Genomic DNA, 21,545 nt, shown 5'->3' on the forward strand with positions numbered 1-21,545 from the left:
GCCGGAGCAGTGTGAATGCCGTGCAGTGCCGGGGATCGGGGATTGGTGAGTATGAGAGAGGGCTGCTAACTTCAGTCACTCAGGAGTTTAGCGGTCACCGGTGAGCCCTTCACAGGTGACCGCTAATCAGGGCGCGACACAGACAGAGCCGCAGCATGACAATGAAGTCGGGTGAAGTTCACCCGAGTTCATTCTGACAGTGCGGCTCTTTCTGTGTCTGCTGTCATCTGCCATTCAGCTCTGCTACATGGCTGTCTGTGTCTGCTGTTAGCGGCCATGTAGCAGAGCTGAATGGCAGATGACATAGTAAAAACGCATCCCTACACATTACACACGCTTGGCAAGTCAATAAATAAATAAAAAAAAAAGGTGCCCAATGCATACGTCACAGAACACATGATCTAAAGGATCGCACACAAAATTGATCAATTTAACATAGACTACTAACGCACGTGTGACAGCAAATGAATGACCTACGTGTGATCTCATAAGATCCCGTATGCAACCTGGGCGTGTCACATCGCAAATGCGATTGTACAACTAATTGCAACGTGTAAAGCAGGCTTAACTCCCAGATCCAAGACTTCTCCCGAGCTGCACCAATCCTCTGGAATGCTCTGACCCAAGAAACCAGGACGAATTACAACTTACTAAGCTTCAGACGCTCCCTAAAAACACATCTTTTTAGGCTGACCTATCACACTCCCTAATTGAATTCAATTCACATAGTCCCTACACGATGTCTCACAACATAACTCTCTGTCAAGCTCCACCGCGCCCAAAAGCATCTCACAGACTGGCTGACTGGTTTTCAGGCAGCCTTCATGTATCCCCCATTTCTTCGAAATGCCTGGATTGTCATTGTAAATAAGCACTTGTACCTTGTCTCCCCCACCTCATTGTAGATTGTAAGCTCTCACGCGCAGGGTTGTCTTTTTTCCTCTAATTATTGTATTTTCTATAACTGTTACTTTCTTGTATATGAAACTCTAAATTGTAAAGCACTGCGGAATATGTTGGCGCTATACAAATAAAGATTATTATATGTAAAATGCCCCCATAGCCTCCTCCTGCATGAGGCTAATCCCTCATCCAGCCCCATTGCTTGGAGCTCCTCTGTTTCTGGTACAGGCAACATCAGGCATGCTGCTTCATTCAGCAGACAAGAAAGCCATGGAACCCATAAGGTGTAGGGGCGACATGACAGTCTGGAGGGCAGGGAGTTGATAGTGTTAAACGGTGATGGTTAGTATAGGAATGAGGAAAAAGAAGGTGATTGGTTAGGGGGTGGAGTGTGGTGGTAAGACAGGGGGGAGCTTCATGGTGTGTATATAATAGGAGGTGGGGGTCAATTACCTCCTCTTGCACTTCCTGGATGACAGCTTGGAGGAACCTCCATCATGACATCCTGATAAATCCTTGGATTTGGTCAGCATGGCAGTGCAGGGTGCCCAGGCAGTGCAGTCCCACATCCAGGCTGCCTGGGTGTCTTCTCGGCACCTTCCCCTCTCCCTGTAGCAATATGTATATGTTGTATGGCCTCTACAATGTCTGCGAAGGACGAGGTGTCCCTTCTGTGCTGCAGTGCTGGCAGCGGTTTAAGGCCCTGTGCCCACGGGAGCTTGCTTCTGCGGATTTTGCCACGGAAAACCTGCAGATTGATCTGGATTTTCCAGATAAATCCGCAGGTTTCAGCATGTACAGACACTCCCCATGTTATCCTATGGGACATGGGGAGTGCTGTGTCCACGTTGCGGAATGTGCGGTTGCGGAATATACTGCGGATATCCCGCAGCCGCACATAACTGCATGTCAATTATTCCTGCGGCATTACCTGCGGAAATCCCCTGCTTTGGGCCATACTTACCTGCCTTGATAGCAGATGTGGCGCCCTGGACTAGCCAAGTCGTCACAGATAACACACAAACACCCCCACTCCCATTAGACAGTAACATTAGCCAAACACAAAACCCTTGTTGCCTCCCTCCAGGGTCTGATGTCCACACCAGGTGGGGCGGAGCCAAGCGGTTGGCCCCATCCACCGAGGAGTTCACAGGCCTGGAGGCGGGAAAAGGTTAGTTTAGTCCAGGGGGTGGAAGTGAGAGGAGTAAACACTTGGGTGTCTGGGTTTGTGGCCCAGGCACTGACAGCAAGGTTGGCAGACGGTGGTGGCCGTCTGCAGGAGTGGTGAAGCAAAGCGGAACCGTAGGACCGGGGTCGGGCATTGGCCCGCCAGTACCGACCAGGGAGCGAAGTGAAGCCAACACACACAGGCAGGGCCATCAGACCCCGACCAGGCTTGGAGCCGCCGACAATAGTCAAATCCGAGTGTGACCGGAACCCCAGGGGTTTCCTAACAGCCAAACACCCGATAGAAGGCAACCGCCCCCACCGTGAGGGTATACAGCTACCGCCTAAGGCTAGAGACTTAAGGGCCAGCACCTGCGGGCAAACGGGCTCCTCCGGCATCCATACATCGGGGAGCGGACTACCGTTGGGGATCCATCGTAGTCAAACGAGTACATCAAGGTGCAGGGAAAGACAGCCGTCATTACCTGTCCGGGGAGAGACACTGCAGCCGGCTGCGGGACCTGTCCATCCAGCCGTTTGGTTTACCGAGGACTTTGTGCATCTCTTGCTGAGTGAGTACACCCGTGCCATCCGGCACCGCGCCGCGCTGTCCCTGCAACCCTGCACCTCACCAACCCAGCCTCCCCGTCACACCACCGGGCCCCGGCACCACCGACCCCTACCCACGGAGGGGGAAAACAACATCCCAGCTGCTCCCTACCATCGCTCCCGGGATCCCGTCACCAGCAGCGGTGGTGCCCATCTTCACCACAACCCATGGGTGGCGTCACGGACTAAATCCCCCAAACCAACCACCCCTTTCACTCACGGGCGAGGAGCGCCGCTCGAGTCCCCGGATCCGGCCCACCGCTCGAGCCACCGAGCAGCCGCAGCAGCGCCGGACCCGAGCGTTAGCGAGCGACCAGCAGCGGCGGCGTCCTCCCCGCCCGCGACACAGACACCCGGTCATTTTCCCTCGGTGCACAGGAGCAGGAAGGAGGAGGTCGGCGGGGCCTGCACAAGCTCCAATCATGTGACAGCCGGAGCTCGTTCAGGCCCGCCCACCTTCTCCTTCACAGTGTAAACACGGCCGGAGACGAGAGAGAAGTGCTGCGTGATGGAGGCATGAATGACCCGATCACTCAGCACTTGTTCGGCATTGAGGATGCAGTGTCAAAGCCATGGTACTGTATCCTCAATGCAGAATGCCCACACCATATCTGCAGGACATTCCGCAAATAAACCGCAGCATGGAAACAGACAAAGTTGTGCTGCGGTTTTCTGGGAGCTCCTGCGGAATGTCCTGCGGATTTAACCGCAGGACACTTTCCCCCGTGGGCACATAGCCTTATTTTTCAGACCTCGCCGGGGGTCTTTTGGGGTAGGTGGGGGAGAGGAGGAGGACTCGAGAGCCCCCACCCCGTGGGGACCCTCCGCAGCAGAGCGGGCGGCGGCAGCTTGCTGTGCCCTCTCTGGCTGCTGGGAGGAATCTCCTGCAGGGCTGCGACGGCCGAAAAGGTGGCGTGTCCAGCCCGGGGGCCTACTTCCGGTGTGAGGCCTTGGTCTGGATTTAGGAGCGAGGCGGCGGCTCCCGGCAGGAGTGCGCCCAGCGGCGATGGATGCACTACATACCCCCCTCCACGGGGGGGGCCGGAGAGCGGCAGCCTGCAGGGACATCTCTTTGTGGCTGGATCGTCGGGTTCGGAGAACTGGACGCAGCAGGCAGCGATGAGGATCAGGCATTGGGTCAGCGGTTCAGCTCCCATCAGTAGCGGCATGTGGACTCAGGGGCGAACCCAGCGGGCATTCGTTGGTTGCAGCTTGAGGGACTGTCCCGGGACCGACAATGGACATGGATGACTGGCGAGAAAGGACGGGGACGACTGATCTGAGGACGTCCTCTGGAGGCAGCCTGTCGAGTTAGGCATTTAAGTTTTAGCTTTTTGTCGCTATAGTGTAGTAGTGACTAGAGATGTGGATAGCAGCTAGAGGGTTGGAGCGTGTGGTCAGTTCGTGGGGTCAGTTGGTGACGTGGTCCCCGGGGGGAGGGTGTGGGTTCATGTTCTGGAGGCCGGGGGCAGAGTTACGGACGGGGTGGTGTCATGGCGGCATGGCCGTGAGGGTGCAGGTGGCGTTAAGACCGGTGGTCACAGTTTCAGGATGGGGGATGGCGATGTTTGGCGTTCGCCGCAGTTCAGGTCATTTGAGGCTTGATTACGAGTGCTGATGATTGCGGCACACGTGAGCGGGTGGAGATGGAGGATTTGTTGAAGGTTCGCTGGTGTGTTTATTGGGAATCTTCTAATGCATGGTTGAAATAGGATGGGTAAGGTAAAGGGGCGAGGGGTCCCGCCGTACGTAGTGTGCGGGGAGTTTTCCGGGGATTTCGTCAGTGATGAGTGTGGGTGCGGGGCTTCGGTATAGCGCAAGGGTTGCTGTGGTTAATTGGAGAAGGAGAGTGGAAATGTGGGAGAAGGTGAGGTGTTGGTTGCTGTAATGGGTTTGTAGGTTTAAAACCGCATCTTTGGTAGCATGGTGGTTAATTTGTGGGTAGTCAGCATGTTATCCCATTTTGGAGTTTGGTGCTGGGAGGCATTATGAGTCAAGCGGGCCTGAATTGGTGTTACCGTAGGTGGTGGGCAGCTTTAGGCTGCTGTGGGTGAACTCAGTGAATCAGCAATGATGGGCTGCGGATGGAACAATGGAGTTCCTAAGACATTTCGTGATTACAGGGGGGGACTATGCGAGTTATGGTTCGGACTTTAGGATTGGGTCCTCGGGGTGCATAGAGTGTAAGTCATGTGGCCTAGGGCTGTATGGTATTATTATGTGTTTTGTGTGGTTGGGCTCATGGCATCTTTGGGCTGGTGGCGTTCGATTATATATTTATATACAATTTAAGAAGAAAAAAAAAGTAAACTGATTGGCCCGGTGGTAGGTATGGGGATCTTGGTAAGGGTTTGCTTGGGGAGTTTGGTTGCTCCGGTCTCACAGCAGAAAGGTAGTTGGTTTGGAGGGTGCAGTTGGGTGTTATGGGAAAATAGTGGTACACCCTATGGCGGTCGGCTTTGAGCGGGTACTACGGTGTGACTACGGTTTTAATTTATCATGGGGTGTAATATGAGGGCTCAAAAGGGGTTGTGTGTTATAGGGTTTCCTATAAGAACACAAGGACTGGACATGGTGTTTAGTAAAGTCTGTGTCTCCTGATGCCCATAGTTGCATATGGAGTCAATCAGGGCTAGTGGTGTGGCTGCAATTTTCCGGGGTGCATTTTTGTACAGGGGACTTGTCGTTGGTGCGGTTTGCGGAGGGAAGCGGACCATGAATTATGGTTTGGAGGTCAGGGCGATGGTTGTGATTGCGTTCTGTTTTTGGAGGCATATTAACATTGGTGTGGGGCATGGTTCCGCTAGGCCGTGTGGGCTTCATGAAAAATTAAGTGGGGCCGAATTCGGATGAAGAAGGTCCGTTAGTGTGGTGGTTGAGTATGTGGGAAGAATGTTGGGAATTTTCTGGGAAAGACAGCTTTAGCCTCTGTTGTTGTCAGAGTGTGTGAGTGTGATGGCGGAATAAATCGGTGCGGGGAGACTGGTAGTCTTATTTTGCTCTGGGGAAGAGGTATGTGTAATGCATGTGTTAGTGAGTCTGGGGCGGGGGGGGGGGCAAGGATGGTGCGCCCCCCCACCCCTACTTTTTGTTTAGGCTGCAAGGTCGGCTTCAGGGGAAATTTGAAGGCTATGGATTGCAGTCATGTTCAAATGGGGGGCAATTTTTAGCCGTTTCCTTAGGGGACAGGGTGCGAAGTGGCTCAGCCGAGTAGGCAGCGTGAGTGTGATCCTGTTTGTTGTATATCAACTCCAGTTGTGGTTAAGTCCAGCTGGAGACAGGAAAAGGGGCAGGGTGATGGTACAGTGGTTCTTTGGTCGGTAATGGGGAGGCTGATGGTACAGGCGGTACTGCATTTAACTTGTTTAACTGATGCCGGTGGGGCATGGTGTGGATTCAGGAATAGTTGGGAGCTTGTGGCATGTTGTGTTGGGTGTACCTGAGTTGCCGTCAGGCCGTCAGAGGGAACCAGTGGTCGTCAGAGGTAGCCAGTGAGTAGAGTGAGCCAGAGACGTGGCTGGGTCCCTGTTGAGCTGGAGACAGGGTTGCCTGCAGTTGTTTAATATTATGGGGTGGCACCGGCTATGTATGATGGTGTGGAAAGCAAGGAGGTGGCTTTTGGAATGTTTGTCTTGGGAGCCGAATCGTGGTATCAAGGGCGTTTTGGTACAAGGTGGTGGCCGTGTTATGGGGTGGTCATGGTGTGTTGTCCAGTGTGACCCGTATTGAAGGGCAGTTTTGAAATAAATAAATGTATTGTACATGTGGAGGTTCAAAGGGATTTGGGGTGGCGTGTGCTGCCACCAAGGATGAGGGGAGTGTGGTGCAGTAAGGTAACTGGTAACGTTGCCTGGCGCAGATATGGGATGCTCAGGGTTTAAGTTGAAGGATGGAAGGGTTTAACGGTTGGTTTTGGCTTGCAGGTTGGAGGAGCAAGCTTTGGATGTGTGGGGGTCCAGGCTACGAAGGTGTCATGTGCCCTGTCCTGTGGTGGGAGTAGGTCTGGTCCAGAGGCGGTTTAACGGATAATGTTATTTGATTGGAGAATCACTTGTAGGATATAGTGGCTCCAGTTACAGGGATCTTGCAGGCATGGGTCCTGCAAGGTGGGGGTATTGATCCGCAGGTGATTAATACCTCATCTCCCGCCCGGTGTGTGTTGCGGCCAGGGATCATGTTTTGGTGATGTAAGGTGGTTTCTGGACCGGGCCTACCCAGGGTTACGTATTGTATTGCGTACTGCATTATTATTATTATGGTATTACCTATTGTTAAATGTTGGGGATGCCCGTTAGACGGCGCCCCCCTTGTGTTAGTGTGTAAACAATAGGCAATAAAGGGCTGCTGTGGCCATTTCTACCAAGTCGCAAGCAGTGTCCGTGTATTAGTGATTACGGGTAAGGGTAATTGGGAATAATATTGGAATCAACGACCGGAAAATCCCTCCTGGAAATTTCATGGCTGTGCACATTTAAAGATACTGTAATACAGTGCCCAGCCATTCCCTGGCAGCACGCTGCAAAAGATTGCTTCAAGGCTACTGGCCAGATATTTGAGACCATTGGACTAGACTGACAGTTTGAAATAAATTCTCAGCTCCATTATGTATTTTAAAAATGGTAAGAAGTAAAAACAAAATATGGTTGTATAACTTTAATTATACCGTTTGCATAAACATTATTTATAATTATATATACATTATAATACATTATAATACTTAGATCTTTTTATGTAGCAGAGGGTTCTTTAAGACCCTTCAGGTACGAGGGGCTTTTACATTTGCCCCCACTTCTAACAATGCCCAAGTCTGAATGGCATGCAATGTCGTGTAAAGTGCTAGAATGCCATTTAGTCCTATATGTATCAACTTTCTGACAATTCTGTGAGAAAATATTCCCTTTCTGGAGGCTTGGTGGACATGATGTCCAATAACTACTAATATAAAAGCATATTTCCCATTTCCAGTCATGGCCTGTCTACTGATGCTTTATACTTCGTTATTTGATGCACTTTATTGAAGTGAATAAAGTTAAACCAATACATATTGACTCTAAACATAGGATTACATACTACTTCAGACCATAAGAGGTTAATAGCAACAGCAACATGAGCCCTTCCCCTTGTAAGACTGCCCTCTTTAGATCATTCCTTTGCATGTAAGCTTAAGGATAGGAGTCAAACAACATAAGACTGCAGTTAGCAGCCCTCAATCACATCACAATGGAAAATGTAGGAATGGTAGCAAAAATACAAAAAGCATACGACATGGCCAAGAACACTCCGAAGGAGGACCTGATATTTACATACAATGGGGTCATGTATCCATCAGTTACATGTGATGTTGATACATTTAAAACTATTGAAACATTTGAAGTACGTGAGGAGGATTTGATGATGATAGCGTATCCCAAATGTGGTAAGTTCTAACAATTCTAGATTATGATGTAATCGTAAATAACTTTTAGTATAGCAAATAATAATAATGTAAAACAGTTGTCATATTATTGGGGGCCGGATTAGGTTGATTATATTTCCAGTTTTGTTACATTTTATTTTATAGGAAACTTCCAGTCTTATATGAATTAAGTTAATGATTGTTCAAGTGAAAAGTTTAATAGCTTTGTAACATATAGTGTTTCACCACCATTTACCATTTTGTAATTCTTTTCTGTCAGTGAATAAATTGCATTTACAGGGTGTAACCCAGAACATACGTTGCATAATCCTGCTCCCTAATACATGGATACCATGTTAGCAGAGGTGTATTCTACAGCGGGTGCATTTATCATCTTCTACTCTCAACAAGTTTGGTTTTGTCAAATTAGCTGCAAAAAAAGTTTGTGTCAATTTGTAAGGGCACAGAATGATTGTTGATACGATCGTTCTGTGCACATCATCTCACAAGATGAACTAGTGTTTTACTCATTCATCAAATGATCAGCAGCTCGTTTAGACAGACCAATAATCAGGAAACAAGCATACCTAGGAAAGCTGCTTCTCCAATTAGCAGTTCATCTAAATGGACATTTAGAGAGGAGAAACTTTAATATTCAGGTTTTCATGTTCTATTACAGCTTATACTCAGGGCCAACCTTAGCCTGAATAGCGCCCTGTGCAAAACTGCCCCCCCTCTACTGATTTTTTACCCAGTTTCCAGGAAACAAATGAGGACCAGAGGCCATTTTTTTTATATCCTAAGAAAATTGATTTCTTCAAGTGTACTATAAAGTCCTCCAGATTTGTGTTGGAGAATCTGCACCTCAAATCCATATTAATTCCACCACATCTGAAATTATTCTTGTTTGTTTTAATGTTTTGTTTATTGAAGCAAAAAATAAAAATACACAGTCATCAGAAAGCACAGTCTTAACTAATATTATTACAATTGCATCGGATGCTTCCCATTTTATCTCTATGACTCAGATTACTTATGTGTTGTCTGAGCTTTCCAAATAATAGACTTAACCATCAGGTTGTGGGAAAGACCGAAGTAAATTATTAGCCTGGTTTCTGTATTAATATGAAACAGTTTTTAACAACAAGTACCATAGGAACTAGAAGTAGGGGGGGAGCTAGAATCTAGGAGAGCGAATTTTTATCGCATGAAATTCAGTTATGGGATTAGAGTTAAAGGGTTCAAGAGACGAAAAGAAAGGGGGAAGAGATAGAAAGGAAAGAAGAAAGGAGAGGATTTTGGTCTTAGGTCCATTCAATCCGTGGCAAGGATGGTCAGACAGCTGTCATTCATCTCATTGGTGGGGGGAAGGATGACTTACATTCCCCTATGTTGCCATCTGCGAAGTAACTACTGAAAATTGAGGTTTAGACTTATAGGCCTGCCAAGCCTTCCAGACCTGGAGGAAAGAGAGCATATTTTGACGTGAAAGGGCTGAGAGTTCTTCAACATGATATAATTGATCAATCTTCAGCAAGAGCTGCGTGAGAGTGGGAATTTTCATTGTGCGCCACAATTGGGCTATGAGAAGTTTACAAGCTGAGCCTACAAATGACGCCAGTTTCGAAGAAGCTTTATCTTTAGGCCACATTGGGAAGTTCAGAAGCATTTGTCCAGGTTCCAGAACCCCCTTTTTGCCTGTGAGGTCAAATATTAACTGTGATGCTGTCAGCCAGAAGGTCTGGATAATCGGGCATGTCCACCACACATGTAAATATGTTCCCTTGTCCTTCTCGCATCGCCAGCATTGATCTGAGATGGAAGAGCTCCACGTACTAGACGAGGTGGGGACAATGTACCATCTCGCAATCACTTTGAATGAATTCTCTTGAACTCTCACACAACATGACAGACCGTGTGAGGCATTGTAAATTTGGCTCGTTTGCAAATCGGTAAATGTAGTACTCAGGTCCCTTTCCCATCTTAGTATATATGCTCTCTTTACCACCAGTTTTTTTGTAAGCAGGGTATGGTATAAATTAGAAAGAATTTTCCTGGGGGCCCGGGTTTGCATGCAGAAAGATTCAAATGTAGTTAAAGGTCTGTCGAGATGGGTATGAGGTAATAATGGATGGATCACATGTTTTAACTTCGTATGATGAAGAAATGTGAGCTTAGAGAGGCCAGGGTTCATACCCATCTCCTGTTCAGATATCAAAGAGCCGTCCACCAAAAGATCAGCTAACGGAACATTCACATTGGTCAGGAATGTAGATTTCGTGGACGCGGCTTGGTTTACATCGGCATCTAGTATGTCGGAAACTTGGGTTAAAGGGGAGAGAGGTGGGGCCAATATCTCCCTGTTTTCCTTCCATTTGTGCAAAAGAGTTCTCGTAAGTTCATTTGTAAAGGATCTTTTATCTCTCTGGTTAGGAGGGGAAAGTAGCATAGCTCGTAGAGGGGTGGGGGCTAGATATTCTTCTATAGATATCCACAATTTACTCAGTGGGCGTCTGATCCAGTCTACCGTTCTGGAAAGGACGGCGGCTTGATAATATAACGATATATTGGGTAATCCCATGCCACCTTTGTCCTTTGGAAGGTTCAATGTTTGGAAGTTGATTCTCGGTTTATGTTTGTTCCAGACGTAGTTGGAGATTAAAGAGTTACATTGAGAGAGAAAAGGAGTGGGAATTGGTATGGGTAACATTTGAAAGAGGTAAATAAACTTTGGGAGTATAATGCTTTTAATTAAATTTTTCCGGCCCATCCACGAAAGGAAGGGAGCCTTCCACGAGGCTATTTGTGCGGTAAGTTTAGGAAGAAGGGGCTTGTAGTTGAGATCAAACAGGGACTTGAAGGTTTTCCCCAACTTAATGCCTAAGTATGTTATGTGACTATTTGGCCATCGAAAAGGAAACGAGTTTTGGAGAGATTTAGTAACTTTACTGGCGATATTAATGCTTAATGCTTCTGATTTAGATAGGTTAATTTTGAAGTTAGACCAGCGGCCATATTCCTCTAATAATTTCATAAAGGCAGGGAAACCCCTCTCCGGCCTGGACATTACCACCAACAAGTCGTCGGCAAAGGCGGCGGACTTGTGGTGAACTCCCTGCAGGTTAAACCCCTCTATGTCCCGGTCCTGTTGAATGGAGGTTAGCAGTGGCTCCATGGCCAAGACAAAGAGTAAGGGGGATAAGGGGCAACCCTGCCTTGTGCCATTTTTAATGTCAAGGGGGTCGGTGAGAGTATTGTTTATTTTAATCCTGGCCGTGGGGGATGTGTACATCTGTAGGATTGCGCGTATGGTATCTGGAGAAAATGGAAGGCCTCCAGCGTCCCCTGCAAGAAGGTCCAGTCCACCCTGTCAAACGCCTTCTCGGCGTCCGTTCCCAGCAGCACCAGAGGCAGCTTATGAGTCCTGGCGTGTTGCATTAAGTTTATTACTCTTAGCGCGTTATCCTTCCCCTCTCTACCTCTGACAAAACCTGATTGTTCTGGGGAGATGAGATCTGGAAGGATACCTGCCACTCGGTTAGCCATTAAACTAGCATATATCTTTAGGTCCACATTCAAGAGTGAGATGGGCCTATAGTTTCCACAACACTCCGGATCTTTCCCGTCTTTGTGTATTAATGATATATGCGCCTCTAGTGCTTGCTTGGGTATAGGGTCGCCGTGTAGAAGAGCGTTGCATGATGCTAAGAGATGATCCCCCAGTATATCAAAGAATTTTTTATAATAGATAATGGGAAGGCCATCTGGACCTGGAGCCTTCCCCACGGGGCTCCTGGACAGGATGGACTGAACCTCAGCTCGAGAGAACGGTTTTTCTAGGGACGCCTGCTGTAATTTAGAGAGTTTCGGGAGATTTAATTTAGCTAAGTAGTTTTGTATACCACATTTCCTCTTGTCCCTCTCCGTTGCCGACTCTTCTGGCCGAATTTGATATAAATTTTTATAAAAACGAAGGAATTCGTCCGAGATTTGGGAATAGTCTTGCGTACGGTGACCCTGTGAGGTTTTAATTGCATGTATGAACGTACGAGCCTGTCTTTTTTTTATCAGGGACATCATAAGTTTAGAAGCTTTATCCCCATGGAGGAACATACGATTCCTCCAACTGAGATAAAATTTAGCCGATTGTTTATTAAGTATATCCCTAAGTTCCACACGCTTCGCAGTCAGTTGTTCTAATGTCTGTTGGGAAAGGGACTTCTTATGCTGAGCCTCCAACGTGGCAATCTCAGCATACAGAGTCTGCAAGAACAATTTCCTCTGCTTGTTGAGGTGTGAGAAAATGGAGATCAATTCTCCCCTAATGACCGTCTTATGCGCTTCCCACAACATTGGGGCCGCAATATCTGGTGTCTTGTTCTCTGCAAAATAATTACGGAGACATTCAGATATGCGTTTCTTATTTTCTTCCGAGGAGAGAATTGATTCATTCAATCTCCACGTACGGTGAAGCCAATACGGCCTCAGGAGTGAGAAACTAACTGAAACATAAGCATGGTCAGAGTAAGGTGTTGATTGGATCTCTGAGTCATTGACATTGGGTAGTAGATGCCTAGGTAGAAAAATGTAGTCTAGTCTGTGGTATGATTTATGAGGATTAGAGAAGAATGTGAAGTCTTTGGTTGTGGGGTGTTGATAGCGCCAGATATCTATCAGAGAGAGGGAATGGAGAGAGCATTTAATCCGAGATAGGTCCCTTAAAGAGAGGTGACTTTTTTTTGCAGTGGAGTCTAGTTTGGGCTCCATAGCCACATTAAAGTCACCGCACAGTATTGGAGTACCTTCTGAAAAAATGCGGAATTTTTTGAGCGTGGACATCAACCAACAAATCTGTTTGACATTTGGGGCATATACATTCCCTAGGGTTACCATAGAGCCGGCTAACATACCCTTGACGAAAATAAATCGGCCCTCTGGGTCAATAGCGACGTCTTGAGCTAGAAAGGGTATATCTTTAGCGAGGGCTATGGAGACCCCTCTAGAACCTTTGCGTGGGGAGGGGGCGTGGAACCAAGTGTTGTAGTGTGCTTTGTTAAAGCTTGGGATTTTGCCTTCACGGAAATGCGTTTCTTGGAAGAATATCATGTCTGCGTGCTTCTTTTGTAGGCTATGCAAAGTCTGTGACCTTTGTATGGGGGAATTTAATCCATGTGCATTAAGGCTTATTGCCGTAAATACCTTATGATGTGATGCCATGATGATACAAGCGGAAGGACATTCTGTTCTTTTTCCATCGGGATGAATGGACCAGACCTATGACCAATGGGAGAGTAGAAGAGATAGAGAGACTGGGGGGTAGAGAGAGGTTCAAAGGAGAGCAGGGTATTAGTATCAACATTTTCAACTATTTGAAATTCAAACAAATAAGAGTGTGCATCAAGAGGGAGCAAAAAGTAAAGAACCCCTGTAATAACTTTGTGTTTTAAGCTAGCATAAACAGTTATATACAACAATAGACCCAATCAAAGACCCCTTCAGGGGGGCTCGCCTTCAGAGTTCATCTGGAGTTTCTTCGCCGCTTTGCGTCTGGATCTGTGGGTCTTTGGGGTGAGGCTATGCCATGGTGCCGGATCTGGAAGCATTTGTAGTGTAGACGCCGAACGATGAATTTCCAGCTCCGGGTATTTCTCCAATGTGATCCCCAAATCTTAACAGATCCGTCTTATCTCCGCAGAAGTTTTGGCTTGGTAGTGTTTTCCATTAGCAGATACAGCGATGCCAAATGGAAATAACCAGCGGTACGGAAACTGGCGTTGGCGTAACACTGCTGTGAAGGGTTGTAGCAATCTCCTTTTGGTCAGGGTGGTGGAAGCAAGGTCCTGAAAAATCAGAATTTTAGAGCCTTCATGACTTATAGACCGCTTCTCTGGCTTTTTTAAGAATAAGTTCTTTAATTCGGTAATCCAGGAAGCGGCATATGACATCCCTTGGTGGTTCCCCTTGTTTGGGTCGGGGTCTCAAAGATCTATGAGCTCTTATCAGTTCCAATGTTGGAGCAGGGTCAGAGTCCATCAGGTCAGAGAAGATGCCCTGTAGGGTCGGGATCAAAGCTTCATTTGCTACCGATTCTGGAAGTCCCTTTAATCTGAGATTGTTTCGCCTTTCTCTGTTTTCATGATCTTCCAGAATGGCATGAATTTGATTGATATTATCCTCCTGTTGGCGAAGACAGGAGATGACAGTGTTGGAAGTGGAGGTTAATGTGGCTTGGGCTGCTTCCAGGGATTCCACTCTGTGTCCAATTTGGCCGATTTCTTGTTTAATATCTGATAGCTCCCTTGCCACCGGTTCCAGCGCATTTTTGAGGATCCGTTTTATAAAAGATCTTGAGATGGGGAGACTTGCTATTATCAGCACCTTCAGTGTCACTTTCATCGTCATCTATATCTTGTACATCATTAGTAGACATGCTTTGGGGGCTGCCTGTTTTAGCATCAGCTGTATGGAAGTGTTTTTTGAGAAACTTATCGACATCAGCCTGGGTAGTGGATTTAACTGGTCTGGGCAGAGAACTGGCTCGTGCGTTGCCGATTTTGACCATGTTAAAGTCAGACATAAGTGGTTTTATGCTTGAGAGAATGAATAGTAGGGGTTAGGCCACTCCGCTCCCTCCAGGTAGCACTGATTTTAGAACATTATACTCCCTCAAAGAGGGGGAAGGAGGCGAGAAGAAAGTGTCTCTATGTTAGAGGTACGTCTGTGTGACCCCTCTCTATATCGTCTCCATCAAAATGCCTCTCTTGTAGCCTCGGTGCCCGTAATGGTGTGTGGAGCCGGAACTTAAGAAATTTTACTTGCCGCCAGCCAACTTGCCACGTAATGGAAGCCCAAACCTGAGTCGACAGAGCACCCTGCAGTGTGGGGGGGGGGTACAGAGCAACCCCCTATGGCTCTTAATGTCCCTGTGTAGATTTGAGAAGGGGTCCCCTTGAACAGGGTCCGTTCCCCTATCTTCACCCTCCACCAGGCTGAATTCCAGTGTGGGGTAATTTTGTTTGGCGTCTCCCACTCAGCACTGGCCCCTGAGCTCCTGTGAAATCAACCCTCAGCAGCGTGACCGGTCTCTGAGCCACGAGGGGAAGCTATGGAGGGGGACGTCAGGGTGCCGGATGCACGCGGCTGGGTCCGGTCGGCACTGCAGGCTGGTCCCAGGGCTCCGGTGCGGGGGAGCAGCGGGCGTGTAGCCGGACGACAAGGAAGGACTCACTCACCGCCAAATCTTCTCCCCGGGCACTGCAGAATCTCCCGAAGCGCCGCTCACAGCCGTCACGAGATCTCCCGCCGCGTCTCAGAAACTCCATGCGGCCTCTCCAGGATCCCCCGCGGCCCACAGTTCCTTCACTCCGGTCCCGCCGTCTACCAGACTGGTAAGTGACGAGGCTCCCGATCTCAGCAGGCCTTCCGGCTTGCACCCGCGGTCTGTGGGGCCGTAGCGCTGTCTACCGTCCTCAGGGCCGGGCGGGTGTTCACCTAAGATGGCGGCGGCACTCCTCCCGTTGTTGCCCGGGACGTCGGGCAAGACTGGTCCGGGACGAGGGGGAGGGTGAGGATCGTCAGGTCCCCTGGTCCCAGTCCGCTCCTTCTGAGCCCACAGGTGATCTCTTTGTTTCCTCCGGCGGGTGTCTGCGGTTCATCGAGACCACGCTTCTCGGGCCTCGCCACCTCCAGTGCCCTGTCTGGCCACAACGTTGGAGGGTTCCCAGGAGGTGCCCTTATGGGTGCAGCCGACAAATAAGGGTCTCTCCCCTCCCGGGGTGTTCTGGGGACCTGGATGGGGGAGCTAGACGGGAATATTTTCCGTCGGGGAGCTGGATGTCTGTTGATGGTTCAGGAGCTCCCACATCCACGTCTGCCTCTGACAGCGGCCATTTTGGACTCCACATCTGAAATTATTCTTATTGGGGTATTCTCATCTCGTACATTCTGTATGCCTGGATATTACATTATGGATGGTACATATGGATCCCCCAATGGGGTGCACATGTATCTGGAGAATGAGGCGCTGCCGTTCTTCGTGGAGAGATGTTATAAATTCACATACACTTAGAGCGGCACAGGTCGCGGTCCCATTGGTGGGATCCTGAGGATAAATGTACCAGATAATACCAGACAAGGCACCATGGAGTCGGCGGCCGATGCTGCATGTACTCCGGACCAAAAAGTCCAAAATACAGATGTTAAAGGGGAATGTAAGAAATTAGAAAAAATCTCTGCTTTATACATAAGAAAGAGTCCTCAGGTTATATGTGTCACTGCCTCTCAGCTAAAATGACCTGAACAGACTGAGGTGCAGTACCACATACACACCATGAGGGAGGGGCACGGTGTATTGAAGAACTACGGCATATATACTGTAATCCCTTTATTAACCAGACTGGGCTCACCCCATTTGGCAATGCTGCAAATAATTTTGTTGGAAAATTTGTAAGATAAATCCACGCCAAATAATGTAATATTGTGCAGAACTTCATAATGCACACCTCAGCTGCTGCAGAACCTCATCATACACACCTCAGCTGCTGCAGAACCTCAAAATACACACCTCAGATGCTACAAAACCTCATTATACACATCTCAGCTGCTGCAAAATCTCATAATTCACCTCAGCTGCTGCAGAACCCCCATAATACACACCTCAGCTACTACAGAACCTCATCATTCACACCTCCGCTGCTGCAGAACCCCATAATACACACCTCAGCTGCTGCAGAACCCCATAATACACACCTCAGCTGCTGCAGGACCTCCTCATACACACCTCAGCTGCTGCAGAATCTGATAATACACCTCAGCTGCTGCAGAACCGCGTAATACACCTCAGCTGCTGCAGAACCTCATAATACACCTCAGCTGCTGACAATGCATTACATTGATAGAATGGCCTTCATAACGACACTAAGGCTAAGTTCACACAGGACATCTTTTGTTGCATTTTTGAGGTCACAAAGATGCACCTCAATGCATGCATTTCCTCCTCCCAGCAAAGTCTATGGGATTGCTCTTTTGCTGTCCACACTGGGCATCTTTTGTTGGCTGCTTCTTGGCTGCGTTTCTGAAGATGCAGCATGTCAATTCTTTTTGCGTTTTCGTCTTTGAACCCTTCCAGTCAATAGATTAGACTTAAAAACCGCATTGGGCAAAACGCGGTAAAACACGTCAAAAACAAATTGCGTTTTTTTATGCAATTTTGCCGGGGTGCGTTTTTGGTGCATTCTTGGGACAAAAACGATGTATATTTGTGGTTTAAAAAAAAAAAAAAAGCCCCGTGTGAACATATACCATTACATGTGATGTGCAGACAGCAGTGAGGCCATGTAACATATGAGACTCCACTGTTAATTTGCTACCAGGTGAGGAATCTGACAGCTGATTCCTCCTGCATGACCCCCGAGTGGAAGGAATCAGACACTGTCTCCATTATTGCAGTTGTGTATATTTTACTCTGATGCTTCCACAGTTCAGATAAAACACATTTTATCTCTGCTGAGGACGATGCCACCAGGATGAGGAGCCCGGGAGGCCGGTGCCCAATGGCTTCTCCCTGCTCTGCTGCCCTAGACTGACCGGTGTCTTCCCTGTGGCTGACATTCTGCACATTGACTGGTCGAACCCCCAAAATGTGTAATATACACTGTTAGGATTTAATTTGCCAATTTGAGTGGTCCTGTGATCGCTCACCAGTGATTTGCAGACTGGGGGTCATCTGCTGAATGACGTCTCCTCCGGCTTCTCTCATTGTTATAATTTTCAATTTGTTATAATTTTCAATTTCAGAGAAGCAGGAGGAGACGTCATTCTGCAGATGACCACACATTGCAAATCACAAGTGAGCGATCAGATGACAACTACTCGAATCGGCAAGTGAAATCCTAACACAGCGCATATTACACACCTTTAGGATATGGCAGGTCAATATTCATAATTACATTACACACTATACGTGACAGGTACGGGGCATATGTAGGGTGTATAATCTAATATATAAAGCTGAGTCTATGTATGTATGTGTGTGTGTATGTCCGTTAAAGGAATCCACACCGTCTCATTTACAATCACAAAACTTTGCACAGACTTCTCATGTGACACAGGGAACGTCATAGACTATAGGGTGCTTTACACGCTACGACATCGCTAGCTATAGTTAGCGATGTCGTGCGTGATAGCATCCGCCCCCGTCGTACGTGCGATATGTGGTGATCGCTGCCGTAGCAAACATTATCGCTACGGCAGCATCACACTCACATACCTTGTCAGCGACGTCGCTGTGACTGCCGAACAATCCCTCCTTCAAGGGGGAGGTGCGTTCGTCGTCATAGCGACGTCACTGCAGTGTCACTAAGCGGCCGGCCAATAGAAGTGGAGGGGCGGAGATGAGTGGGCCGAACATCCCGCCCACCTCCTTCCTTCCTCATTGGCGGCAGGAGGGAGGTAAGGAGATGTGTGACTCCTGCGGTGTCACACATAGCGATGTGTGATGCCGCAGGAACGAGGAACAACATCGCTACTTACCTGACAACGATTTTTTGTTATTAAACGACCTCTCCAAAACAAACGATTTTTGTCTCTTTTGCGATCGTTTTAGGTCGCTCCAGCCTGTCACATGCTGCGACGTCGCTAACGACGCCGGATGTGCGTCACAAACACCGTGACCCTGACGATATATCATTAGCGATGTCGCAGTGTGTAAAGCACCCTTATGTCTTGATGTTTTGAGGGGAAAATTTAACCCCTCACTTTACAGTTATTTGCCAAAATACCTGCTTACATTAAAATCAATAGAGCTGGGAGCTACAGGTCATTAATAGGAACTCTAATTGGTTGCTATAGGGAACAAAGGACATTTTTAGTATAAGACAGGTGATGTGTCAGATAATATGATGTTGATAGAGACAAACACAGAGACACAGGCACACAGACACACACACACACACACACACACACACACACACACAGTGTGACACGCAGACAGAGACACACAAAGATAGACACACAGAGACTGAGACACAGAGACACTTATATAGAGACAGAGACACAGAGGGACTGATTTAGAGACAGACACACAGAGACACACAGACTGATACAGAGACACACAGACACAGGGACAGTCTGATACAGATACAGACACAGAAACAGAGACACAAAGAGAGAGAGAGACACACACACACACAGAGACTGATGCAGAGACACACACAGAGACAGAGACACACACAGAGACACACACAGAGACAGAGACACACACAGAGACAGAGACACACACAGAGACAGAGACACACACAGAGACAGAGACACACACAGAGACAGAGACACACACATAGACACACACATAGACACACACATAGACACACACAGAGACACACACAGAGACACAGAGAGAGAGACACAGAGAGAGAGACACAGAGAGAGAGACACAGAGAGAGACACAGAGAGAGAGACACAGAGAGAGACACAGAGAGAGAGACACAGAGAGAGACACAGAGAGAGACACAGACAGAGACAACACTATGTAGAGCACTATGTAAGTGGCAAAAAACAGTTTTCAACAAAAACATACTAGATAATAACATTTAGTATAATGCTTATATTGAAGTGAAAAATTTACTGCAGTACAATGTGAACATCAGACATTTAATAATTTTTATGATACAATAATCAAGATATTTAGGTAGAACATAAAATATATTGGAATACAACTTTAGAACACAGAAAATAAAATTGTAAATATGTAATATATACAGTATATGTATACACACATACATACACACACAAGATATATATGTAATCTACTGTATATTACATAGTGTATTACATATTTACAATTTATTACAGTTTTTTGTGTTCTAAAGTTGTATTCCAATAAATATATTTTATGTTCTATCCAAATTTCTTGATCATAAAAATTATTAAATGTGTGAAGTTCACATACACATGTTCATGTACTACAATAAATTTTTCACTTAACTATAAGCAATATATGTAGGAGTCGGAGTCGTGGAGTCGGAGTTGGTGCAAGGGAAATTGAGGAGTCGAATGTTTGGCTTACCGACTCCACAGCCCTGCCTTCAGCACCCCAGGGTGGAGATACGCAGACTTCAAATTATTTGGTCAAAAAAGCAGTGCATCCTCAAAAAAAGGTATTTTAAAACCAAACCATATCTTCAAAACCACCGTGGCTTTATACTTACTTAGAAAGAGGAACATTGTCTTGAGTTTCACTGGCATCAACCCCTTTCTGGTTAACGACACCAGAACTTCCTTTTACCTTCTTGAAACATTTTGATTGTGCATGATTCTCGCTGAAAAATTAGTATTTGTGTTAAAATAACAGCTTGAGCAATATCGGCATTGGCCGTCGTTAAACTTCCAGCAACACCCTGGCCTCTAGTTGTCCTAAAGTGTTCATGTTGAAGTTGACCCCCTGGACCCGAATGAAAAGGCTGCATAGCAGAATGGGCAGCGAAAACATAAGGCACATCCATAATGAGATATCCATATGATCCCATCTTAAACCTAGTCTGACAGCCTTTCGCTATTGGAACTATTCATCATAATGAAACCAAGCAGCTCCGCCAAAGACCTGATAAGCTTCTCCTATAGAATCCATAACAAAATAATGGAGAACAATTCTGTGGAGCCTTTTCCTCAATCACATTGGCCAGAATAGCAAACGTTTGGAGCCAGTTTGAAAAGGTATGCGGTATTAAGTACCACCTTTTTTCTGCTACCTCTTTTTTACTCTAGTCTAGTTTAATTGTATGCAGATTAAATTTCTCTAAGGGGCATTAAGAAAAAATTTCTACGTATTCATCTTTCCAAGTTTTCTCCCTAGTTTTAAATACGCACCCAATGGGCCATCAAAACAAACATAAACTTAACCCTGAGCCGCATCATTTAGCCTAATCCAAGGGTCTGCTGACCCTGAGCGACCATACCAGGGACCGAGATCTGGGAGGAGGATGCCTCTCTGTCCCTGTCTCACAACCAGGCAACAATTGGATTAACCTTCGACTGTGTAAACTGACACTTTACATCCCTAAAACCTGGTAAAACCAGACCAATAAATTCACCAAAACCCTGTACCCTAACTGATTTCCCAAAATTAACTAAGGTCTGCAAATGCTACTCTAATTTACAAACACTAGCAATATTAGGAGATGTACAAGGCAAAGACAAACATAAAGGGTGATTCTCACCAAATCCTCTTAGGCCCCTTAGTACAGGTAGTGGCTCAATGGTAGAACTGCTGCCTATGGGCAAATAACTCACAAGGAAACCAGAGCAAATGAAAGTTTAATTTATTCACTGCACGGAGAGGAGGAGTCAGGACAAGAGCAGTGAACAAGCAGGACAGTCCTGCTGAATCCAGGACAGTTTGGAGGTATGGCCTAAAGAAACGTTAATGGCGTCAGAAGAGAGTACCGGAGCAAGTGGGCAAAACCTGTGGGTGAGTAGT

General features: G+C 47.1%; 1 protein-coding gene across 1 annotated transcript in view; it reads left to right on the top strand.

The window, feature by feature from the left end:
- Positions 1-7,840: 7,840 nt before the first annotated feature.
- The window catches only part of SULT6B1 (sulfotransferase family 6B member 1), a 50,741-nt gene continuing 37,036 nt past the window's right edge, over positions 7,841-21,545 (top strand). The window contains exon 1 of the mRNA XM_075338158.1: positions 7,841-8,095. Within this exon, the coding sequence (XP_075194273.1) occupies positions 7,900-8,095 (196 nt within the window). The 5' untranslated portion in view covers positions 7,841-7,899. The remainder of the gene's footprint in view (positions 8,096-21,545) is intronic.

Source organism: Anomaloglossus baeobatrachus, chromosome 3 (genome assembly GCF_048569485.1).
Source record: "Anomaloglossus baeobatrachus isolate aAnoBae1 chromosome 3, aAnoBae1.hap1, whole genome shotgun sequence".
In the NCBI taxonomy this organism is placed as follows: Eukaryota; Metazoa; Chordata; class Amphibia; order Anura; family Aromobatidae; genus Anomaloglossus; species Anomaloglossus baeobatrachus.